This window comes from Oncorhynchus masou, chromosome 3, assembly GCF_036934945.1.
Source record: "Oncorhynchus masou masou isolate Uvic2021 chromosome 3, UVic_Omas_1.1, whole genome shotgun sequence".
Taxonomy (NCBI): Eukaryota; Metazoa; Chordata; class Actinopteri; order Salmoniformes; family Salmonidae; genus Oncorhynchus; species Oncorhynchus masou.
In genome coordinates this window covers 43,749,407-43,759,814 of record NC_088214.1, presented here as the reverse complement: position 1 = coordinate 43,759,814, position 10,408 = coordinate 43,749,407, and the positions used below count along the sequence as shown (strand labels likewise).

General features: G+C 41.9%; 1 protein-coding gene and 1 non-coding gene across 2 annotated transcripts; one reads left to right on the top strand and one right to left on the bottom strand.

Moving 5' to 3' along the window:
* Window positions 1-6,290: 6,290 nt before the first annotated feature.
* trnav-uac (transfer RNA valine (anticodon UAC)) lies at window positions 6,291-6,366 on the bottom strand. The gene has a single exon. It is a non-coding gene; the product is annotated as a tRNA-Val (tRNA).
* A 1,413-nt stretch (window positions 6,367-7,779) lies between these two features.
* Window positions 7,780-10,235, top strand: LOC135517637 (zinc finger protein Gfi-1-like). The gene is made up of 6 exons (XM_064942132.1): window positions 7,780-7,891; window positions 8,148-8,342; window positions 8,607-9,001; window positions 9,142-9,279; window positions 9,403-9,568; window positions 9,783-10,235. The coding sequence occupies exons 1-6, from the start codon at window positions 7,780-7,782 to the stop codon at window positions 9,959-9,961; spliced, it is 1,185 nt and encodes a 394-aa protein (XP_064798204.1). The 3' UTR covers window positions 9,962-10,235.
* Window positions 10,236-10,408: the final 173 nt, after the last annotated feature.

Genomic DNA, 10,408 nt, shown 5'->3' with positions numbered 1-10,408 from the left:
TGGAGGGGGTTATATCCTGCCTGTTTGACCTTGTCTGGGGGTATCGTCGGATGAGGCCACAGTGTCTCCCGACCCCTCCTGTCTCAGCCTTCAGTATTTATGCTGCAGTAGTTTTTGTGTCGGGGGGCTAAGGTTAGTCTGTTATATCTGGAGTATTTCTCCTGTCTTATCCGGTGTCCTGTGTGAATTGAATTATGCTCTCTCTAATTCTCTCTCTATTTTTCTCTTTCTTTCTTTCTCTCGGAGGACCTGAGCCCTAGGACCATGCCTCAGGACTACCTGGCCTGACGACTCCTTGCTGTCCCCAGTCCACCTGGTCGTGCTGCTGCTCCAGTTTCAACTGTTCTGCCTGAAACCTTGATTAGCCAAATTATGTTCTCTTGGCACAATAGAGGCAAGCATTACAGTGTTTCTCATTTGTAATGGTATACATTGAGTACACCAAACATTAGAAACTCCTTCCTTATATTGAGTTGCACCCAAAGAGTCAAAACAACAAAACATGTGCCACTGTATACTTTTTGAGCTCACTGTAGATGATAAAACACTAGCACATCAATGAAGGATCAACTATTAAGTAACATTTTCCAGAGTTTGATAAGTCTATTCAAGGTACATAACCAACAACCGCCTGGCCGGGTTTACTCAAACCCTTTTCTCACAATAGAAAGATAAAAACATTCCCGATTTCTTCATCGCGCTATGAGTTTGTTCAAATAATCCCTATTTATAGATCACGTAACCCCAAAAAGGAACCAGGGTCTTCTCCTTTTCTGGCTAAAATGACAGACAAGATTGTTCTCTCTCACTCTCAGTGAGAACATCACTGCTGTTGATCAGCCTCTGTTCCGAAGCTCTGTTCTGCAGAACTGATTTCACAAGAGAGTGCAGCCATGGGAGTGGTACAGTCCAGTCATCTAATAGTGGCTGTAATAGGCCTATTGGTAGTTGAGTTACAAGCAGTCCATGGTCAGCTGGTGCTTCAACAGAATGGTTTTATGTGGGCCTAAGTACAATAAATGGCTGTACAAATATAAGTACATTTGAAAAAAAAACTAGGACTTGCCAAATACATCGGAAATAGCTGAGACGGTGTCGCGATCAAGCAAAACCTAGATCTTTGTGACACATTGACCAGACTTTTTACACCTACTTGCAGAAAGACGAGCAGAGAGACATAATTTATTCTCAGAGCAAACCTCTCTGCCAAAACAAAGACTTGAGTGCATCAGTGAATGTATTCCTATTACTGTATTCGTGCATGTCCTTGTATGTCCATGTTTTTGTATGGTAAAGATTTTTTTTTATTGCTATCCAAACAAGTAAAAGATCTCATCAATGTCAACAACAAGGAAAAGGTCCTGATGTCCTGTTGAGAATGCTTTTAATGATGGAGACCACCTCTAACATTATCAATACCAAGAGGACAGCCAAGTGCATCAGAAAACCAAGCGGAGAGTGTGGTTGAACCCTGACCTCTAAGCAACAAAATCCAGCAAGCTCCTAAACAGGGGCACAATAACTAGGAAATTCTGAGTAGATTTCCACACGTCTGCTTCCATGATTCCTAGTACTTGCTCATTTTGGATCATTTACACCCAGAATCTGTCCTGGCGTCTTGCTAAAGAGGGGTCTTGTTGATCAGTAAGATCGATGAGGGTCTCCTTTTCTGAGGTGGAGATTTGTAAATTGTTTATGGCATTCAACAAGTCCAGGAGAGAGCATTTTTGTGTTGTCAAGGACTCAAACACTAAAAATGTTGCCGTAAAATTGACAAATAGGACTACTGTAGCTTTATACCTGTACAGCCTAAGGAAAATATACACAAGTTCTTTTATTTGGAAATCACATTTGACCACTTTCTTGACTTAATCTGTCTTGCTTCGTAGTCTTTTAACAGCGAATATGGGGAAACCTCAACAAAAGAAGAAGGGTGAGTTGTTGATAGAGAAACTGTAAAGATACACACTGATTCAAAGAAATGACAGTTGGAGAAGAAACTAGACAAGGTGTGGACAGAAGGGGCCTGTAAAGGTATTTTGTTTTCCTCACAGTCACTCATTTAATAGCTTTGATGACAAAATGTGAAGGAAAAACCAGAGGTTAACCCTGAAAGAAGAACTGTCTTGCTGTTTTGTTTTGACTGGAACACAGTAAGTCATGCATTGTGCTGGCATTTTGGGGGTTCGGTCAGATTTGGCTTGCCGTTTCCATTGGGCTGTGGTTGAACGAGGGGAGCCTGTGGGTGAAGTTAAAGTAAGATCAGATTTTTTTGTGTGTGTGTGTGTGTGTTTCTTTAGCCATTCACATTTGTGTGGTTTGTGTGAGTGGGCCAGAGGAGGAACTTGTGATAGTGCCATGTTGTTTTTATAGAGATGTCTCAACACTGTGGAGGCTTCACAACAGGCTCTGCTCACTGGAGGATTCCAACCCCCCTGATCTACCTTTGTCTGCTTGATTTAGGGAGACTATTTTGATATACTGAATATAGCTAAATATTCTATGGTAAATTGGACAAGAATCCAAATTTGCTTAAATTAAGTTAAGTTGCATGAGATTCAAAATGAACTGTGGGGGCTCACAGTCAAGAAGATTCTCTTGAAAACTTTCTATGCCGGATTCCCAGCCAAGATTAAGCCTTGTCCTGGATTTAATAGCACTTTCAATGGAGAATCTCCATTTAGCTTGCTTTTAAGTCTAGTAGTTGCAGGCTTAATCTGCGTCTGGGAAACTGAACCATCAAATAACTAACATATTGCACAGTAAAGTATTTTTGAATAGGTTCTTATGAACTGAAACAATATTTTCTTGAAGATTCACATGTAGGGCATATGTGGTGTTGAAGCGACAGCCTTGTGCACGAAAAATACTATATTAATATATAGGAACAGCAGTCACATACTTTCTCACTATGCACATATGGGTTGAAGAACTTTAGCTTGAGCAGCAGAAATAGACTGGTGTTTCAGAGACGCAAGCTAAAGCCTACGTTTATTTCTATAGCATGTTTGAGAAAGTTGAAAGGAAAAAAAACACAAGCTGTTATCACAGCGATTCTTTGCAGCTATTTCAATCACGTGTTTTGCTAAGAGACTGTAGCGTATACCGTCAAGATCTCTGTATGGTGAAAAAAATAAAATACAAAAGAGCTTGGCTAACCTGCCACAGCAGCACTGATGGCGTTTGCTCTGCACTGTTGCTGGTTTCCTGTTCTGTCTCAAGAGAGTTTACACTCTCCAATTCCAAGGATAGATACACTACATCATCAAAAGTATGTGGACACCTGCTCGTCGAACATCTAATTCCAAAATCATGGGCATTAATGTGGAGTTGGTCCCCCCATTGCTGCTATAACAGCCTACACTCTTCTGGGAAGGCTTTCCATTAGATATTGGAACATTGCTGCGGGACCTGCTTCCATTCAGCCACAAAATCATTAATGAGGTTGGTAACCGATGTTGAGCGATTAGGCCTGGCTCGCAGTCGCCGTTCCAATTCATCCCAAAGATGTTCGATGGGGTTGAGGTTCAGGCCCTGTGCTGGCCAGTCCAGTTCTTCTCGACAAACCATTTCTGTATGGACCTCGCTTTGTGCACGGGGGCATTGTCAAGCTGAAACAGGAAAGCACCTTCCCCAAACTGTTGCCACAAAGTTGGAAGCACAGAATCGTCTACAATGTCATTGTATGCTGTAGCGTTAGGATGATCCTTCACTGGATCTAAGGGGTCTAGCCCGAACCATGAAAATCAGCCCCAGACCATTATTCCTCATCCACCAAACTTTACAGTTGCAACTATCCATTCGGGCAGGAAGCGTTCTACTGGCATCCGCCAAACCCAGATTAGTCCGTCAAACTGCCAGATGGTGAAGTGTGATTCATCACTCCAAAGAACACATTTCACTGTTCCAGAGTCCAATGGCAGCGAGTTTTACCCCACTTCAGCCAACGCTTAGCATAGCATATGGTGATCTTAGTCTTGTGTGAGGCTGCTCAGCCATGGAAACCCATTTCATGAAGCTCCCGATAAACAGTTATTTTGCTGAATTCGGTAGTGAGTGTTGCAACCGAGGACAGACCATTTATACACGCTTCAGCACTAGTAGGTCCTGTGTGGCCTACCACTTCGTGGCTGAGCCGTTGTTGCTCCTAGATGATTCCACTTCACAATAACAGCACTTACAGTTGACCGTGACAGCTCTAGCAGGGCAGAAATTTGACAAACTGACTTGGAAAGCTGGAATGACGGTGCCATGTTGAAAGTCACTGAGCTCTTCAGTATGGGCCACTTTACTGCCAATATTTGTCTATGGAGATTGCATGGCTGTGTGTTTGATTTCATACACCTGTCAGCAACGAGTGTGGCTGAAATAGCCGAATCCACTAATTTGATGGGCTGTCCACATACCTTAGGTAGTGTATCACTCTGCAACACTGCACAAGGTCAGTCTAATCTGTGTTTTCGTCAATGTAGTGTGATTCATATTGACTGTTAATAAGGACAGAAAGAGATTTGCGAAATTGTGCCCATTTCATTTTTTATATGGCTGATATGGTTGTTATTATAGACTAGACAGAGTGTGGGGCTTAGTGTATTTGATGCTCTGATCTTGTGTATTTTTTGTGCAATGCAGACACACCATGTTAAGTCTGCGCAGAACTGTACATGTCAAGCTATTTGTTCAATCAGTCTCATTCTCAAGACCCTAAAAGGCACATATAGGTAAATCCTCCGCTGAGCAAAGGGAACGGGTGTGGGATATTTCCCTCCAGATATTCTGGATGCAGATAAAACTTCAGGGGAACAAAAAACTCTTTAGATTAAACAGATTTCACAGACCCGGGTTCAAATAGTAGTTGATATGTTTTCTTTCAAGTCTTTTGAGTGTTTGATTAAGTCTGTCTGGAGCGCCAGATGGGCGAGGTTTGCACCCGGGTCTATTCCGTTGGTTCCATTTCACCAGGCAAGCTCAATCAAGCCAACTAAATGATTTGAACCTAGGTCTGATATCAAATCCATAAAGGGAAACAATGAAGGCCACAATTGCCCTGCTCTGTGTGTAAGAGTAGGCATGGGTGGAACCAGTGAGTCTTTCTGGCTCTAACAGTGGAAGCCCTTATGCCCGTGAACTGCCACCTGTAGGAAGAGTGAAAAACAGGAGAGAAGACAACAATGGGCTATTCATTTCAGTCAAGATGCCTGGTCAATTAAGTACACAAATAGTACAGATAATGAATGGATATGAGATCCATTTAAAGGAATGTGTAGGACCTGTCTGAAATGACACAGCTTCTGTGTGGGCAGTGGCACTGTCACGGCTAAGGACGAGTCTAGCCAGGCTAGGTCTAATATTGGAAACATAATTACAAACGCACAGCCCCACCTTGAACTGTAAATAGACAAACAGAGTCAAATTGGGATATGACTTGGAGCATGGTTTCTCTGTGGGAATTTTTAAATTATGATTCATTGGGAGTTGTTGGTAATGAAAGAGGATTTATAACCTTGCTATAGCACTAAATCAAATGGGTTAAAGCCATTTCATATGACTTGATTTTCAAACAAGGTAGGCCAATTGAAATAGGTGTACAAATGATTACAATAGACTTTATGTCATGGCTATTAGCGATAAGGCCAAATAATCAATGTCTATCTGCTGAAAGATGTGAAAAAAAATTGGACTTTCAGGAAGTTCTCAGTTAATTAAGGGTCATGACAGCCGCTATGTTCAGATGAGAGAGGAGGGGCGCTGTGAGCTGAGTCTATGTGAATAGTGTGTACAGTAAGGTCTCCATGCATTAGACATGAAATAACACATGTTATATATTTTGGAAATGTGACTGAAGTCGTTTTGTTTCTTGACAAGTTTAATAATATAATAACTGTTAATGCCTCTATGTGTACGTGGTTGAGTGTCAAATGTTTTAGGGTAAAGAATGAAATTACTTTTTGTGGAGGAAATATGGTACGCAGAAGAGATGATCAATTAATTAAAGTTGCAATGTAGGCTGTGTGTCACGTTCTGACCATAGTTCTTTTGTGTTTTCCTTGCTTTAGTGTTGGTCAGGACGTGAGCTGGGTGGGCATTCTATGTTGTGTGTCTAGTTTGTCTATTTCTATGTTTGGCCTGATATGGTGCTCAATCAGAGGCAGGTGTTAGTCATTGTCTCTGATTGGGAACCATATTTAGGTAGCCTGTTTTATATATATATAAAAATATATCCCATTTAGCAGACGCTTTTGTCCAAAGCGACTTACAAGTCGGCTGGGGCCACTACTTTTGCATATGGGTGGCCCCAGCGGGAATCGAACCCACGACGCTTGGCGTTGTAAGCGCCATGCTCTACCGACTGAGCCAAACAGGACCCGTTGTGTTGGGTTTTGTGGGTGGTTGTTCCCTGTCTTTGTGTTTTATGCATTAGATAGGGCTGTTTCAGGTTTGCCACGGTTATTGTTTTGTAGTTTGTTCATGTTGTGTCTCTTATTAAAGAACCATGAACTTCAACCACGCTGTGTTTTGGTCCTATCCTTCCCAGGAAGAAACCCTGTGGGAGATGTTATTTGTAACTCAAATTGCCCTATCAAAAGAAGTATAATAATCTAAGAGCGGTTAAGCAATTTCGGCTGTTGGGTATCGAGCATATGTTCCAACTTTACCTTTCTCAAGTTGTTCTACAGGTACAACCAACAACGTTATTTCATGGCCGAGAAATCGATATCACTTTGCTTTCAGGCAATCTTGAACACGAAATTCCTCGCAATGGTTTCATTTTAAGCGTTCTGATGTCTGAAATAGGCAAAATGACAACATGTCAGTTCACTCCGACTTTTGTTTTACCAGGGAGATCCTACTGAAATCATAATTGGGCCTTGCCATACATTGGCATTTGAATATTAAGAGCTTGAGAGGACATTTAGTTATTGACTTAGCCTTGTTCTGTTCAATGTTCTCTACCTATATAGTACTCTAAATACGCCAATTTAATGTTAAGTTAAATAATACAAGATTTAAAAAAAATGGCTCACGCTATTCAAACCAATGAGGTTTTGGGAACTTTAAAGTCAATAATCTCAGTCATCTTTTTGCAGATAGAACCTTATATTCCTAAGCTTTCGATATGATAGATCCAATAACTTCGTCCAAATGTATCTGGATGAATGAGCCAGCACGTTAACTGACGAAGGCTCTTGTAAGGGATACCTCATGTCCGCATCTGCAGGCTGCTACATGGAGTGCATCATTAACGTGATATCATCGCCGGTAAGCTCTGATGAGAGGAGGTACCGCAGGATCGTACCGTTTACATCGTCATGAGCCTTGTTGCATGGGCCATGAGGAAGGGAGGGTTGGGGGCTTAAAAGTCACAAATAGTCTAAATATTCCACATTATAGCCTAGTCAAGGGAAAGTTCCAGTAAGTTTATACCCATTTTAACCCGTCAACCACGGTAAAATATAAACCAAATACGATCATGTCATCTGATTCTGAACCAACGCAAATGTCACCTGCCATTATAGGAAATAAACATGTGTTCTCTAAATGATATTTTAGAAAATATAAGTTGTGGTTTACAATCACAAATGGAGACTGTGGGGTGGGGGGGGGGCAGTGGTCCCTTTGGCCACCTGCCTCACATGCTCACAAAACCTTGTAAACGTGCACGCGCCTTTTCAACCAATGGTGTTCAAATCTTTCCCGAGATAAAATAGGCGGCGTGGACGGAGAGGATGTCATCACAAGTGACCAGGGACCTTGAGAGTCACGCAGCGAATAGTAACCATGCCGAGGTCATTTTTGGTGAAGAGTAAACGGGCACATAGCTACCACCAACCCCGATACCTGGATGATGAGTACATAAAACTGGATACTAATGTATCCCTTATATGCGCAGGTGCGTCCATTTATGATGTTGCAGTGCTTTGAATAAATGTCATGCGTAATTGTTATCCATGAGCCTTTACGCACACAAGGAATAATTAGCCTACGTTTGTTTTAAAAACCTAACTGTAATGATACGTTTCTCATTTCGCTAAATTCGCGTGGAATGTATTATGTTTCATTTTAGAATTCACAACTACAATATAAATCTGAGACGGATATTATGACCTTGAATTAAGTGCTAATCTTTGCTTTCTCTGAGACTGTAGAGCGCAAACCGCAGGTTGAGGGGAGCTGTGACGTGCAGGATGCTCATAACCATGGCAAGCGCTCCCCTGAGTCCTATCTAGTGCGCACGGCTGACCTGTTATCCACCTCCCCGCTGAGCCTCGAGGGCAACGTGTGCGACCGCTTCCCGGACTATGACTACTACTGGCGCCCTCCATCTCCATCTGTATCACAAGGTCTGTATTTACAGTTTGTTCTGATGTCTATCTTTGCTCTGTCCTTGGTCACCATTACGCATATGCGCAATGCATCTCCAAACATGGTTATCTGAGAATGTCCCTCAGCTTTTAATATTTATCACTTTTCATCCTGCCCCATGGGGTTTTACCTGTGGGGTTTTACCTGCATATTAAAAGGCTGTATTATTGAGTAATTATTGGCTATTTTTTGTAAACAGTATATGGAAACGTGACGACTCATATAGTCCAAATGTTTTCCAGATTCGGAACAATGTTTCACTCCGTCAGTAGACAACGCTCAACCTTTCGCCATTCCATTCCGCCCTTATGCATGGACTACCTACTCTGGTTCCAAGCTCAGGCACCTTGTGCAGCGAACATACCAACAGAATCTCTCCACAACTCTGGAGCCTGACACACAGATGGCTATCGATGGATCCGAGGATGGTGCCTCCAACTCCCCCATTTACGCACAGCGGGGCCCGCAAACAGGATTTTACCGGGACTTTGGGTCTACGGTGTTCCCTACCTATAAAATGTGGGACGCCGACCAATTATACTCGGACCTCAAGGTCTCTAAAATCAAGTCTGAATCCGATCTCATCTGTTCCCGTATAGAGCCAAGCAGATCGTACAAATGCATTAAGTGTTGCAAGGTAAGCCTATCCATACTCCTCCACCATAATGCATACAAAGGTAAATTGTTCGATTTGAATGAGATGGTTTCCACTAATAAACACATTCGGCATCAATCTGGTAGGCTATTAACTATGATCGCTTTCATCTTCTCCAAAAGGAATTCTCGACACCGCACGGGTTGGAAGTTCACGTCCGTCGGTCGCACAGCGGAGCACGACCCTTCACCTGTGGAATGTGTTGGAAAACATTTGGGCACGCAGTGAGCTTGGAACAACATAAAACCGTTCACTCACAGGTAATTAGGGCTCAAATGCCTCTGTATTTACAAAAAAAAAACGTGAACGAAATCCTAAATTGTAGATGGCAACAAGTCGCACTCACATATACTTGACTTTCTCACATCTTACCTGATTCTCAGGAGAGGAGCTTCGACTGCAAAATCTGCTGCAAAAGCTTCAAGCGATCGTCCACGCTGTCCACGCACCTGCTCATCCACTCGGACACGCGCCCCTACCCTTGTCAGTACTGCGGTAAGAGATTCCATCAGAAGTCGGACATGAAGAAACACACCTTCATCCATACAGGTGAGAGATTACGCTCCCACCACACGTTCATTATTTAAAAAATGATATACACGGTTTTGTATTAGCCAATTATTCAAAAGTGGTCAACCAAACAAAAAGTAAGTTAACATATTAAGTTTCTAAGTCACACAATTACGAGAAGAATAACAGCACATCAATATGGAGAGCTCAAATGGACACTTTCATAATGAAACTTGTTTGTTTACATTATCAGGTGAGAAACCGCACAAGTGCCAGGTATGCGGGAAGGCCTTCAGTCAGAGCTCCAACCTCATCACGCACAGCCGCAAGCACACGGGCTATAAACCGTTCTGCTGCGACCTCTGCGTCAAGGGATTCCAGCGGAAAGTGGATCTGAGGAGGCACAAAGACACACAACATGGATTTAAATGAAAAATCGCGAACAGCAAAAATTGTGCTGGAGGATTGAGAAGAAAATAGGCTAATAATGGAAGTAAATGTCAAATTTCAGTGGAAGGATTAACGAATTAATTTTAATAGTATATGCAATTATGTCAATTTTAAAATACATTTATGCAATACTAGTATTGTTATAGGCCAAATTGTCTTTAACATTTTACACAACACAAAATACATGATTTAGAAGTGTTGGTTGTGATGCCCAACTAGGCATATTTATATTTGTGCTTAATCTTGTTTTTTTCCCTGGCAGAAGAAAACGATTAAATGCAATACTACTCAGCAATTTCATGCTTAGTAGGCTATTTGTGAAAATGTCATATTAATCCATGCCCATTCTATTTCAGCTTAAATTACACTGTCACACTCATTTTTAATGTGTAACAAAATCCAATATACATTTAATGGCCCCTTATCTTT

Bases quoted from the DNA above. Each gene is read 5' to 3' on its own strand.
- LOC135517637 (XM_064942132.1), top strand. From the start codon at position 7,780: ATGCCGAGGTCATTTTTGGTGAAGAGTAAACGGGCACATAGCTACCAC. The intron at 9,002-9,141 runs GTAAGCCTATCC...CTTCTCCAAAAG, and splicing joins AATGCATTAAGTGTTGCAAG to GAATTCTCGACACCGCACGG. The intron at 9,280-9,402 runs GTAATTAGGGCT...CCTGATTCTCAG, and splicing joins ATAAAACCGTTCACTCACAG to GAGAGGAGCTTCGACTGCAA.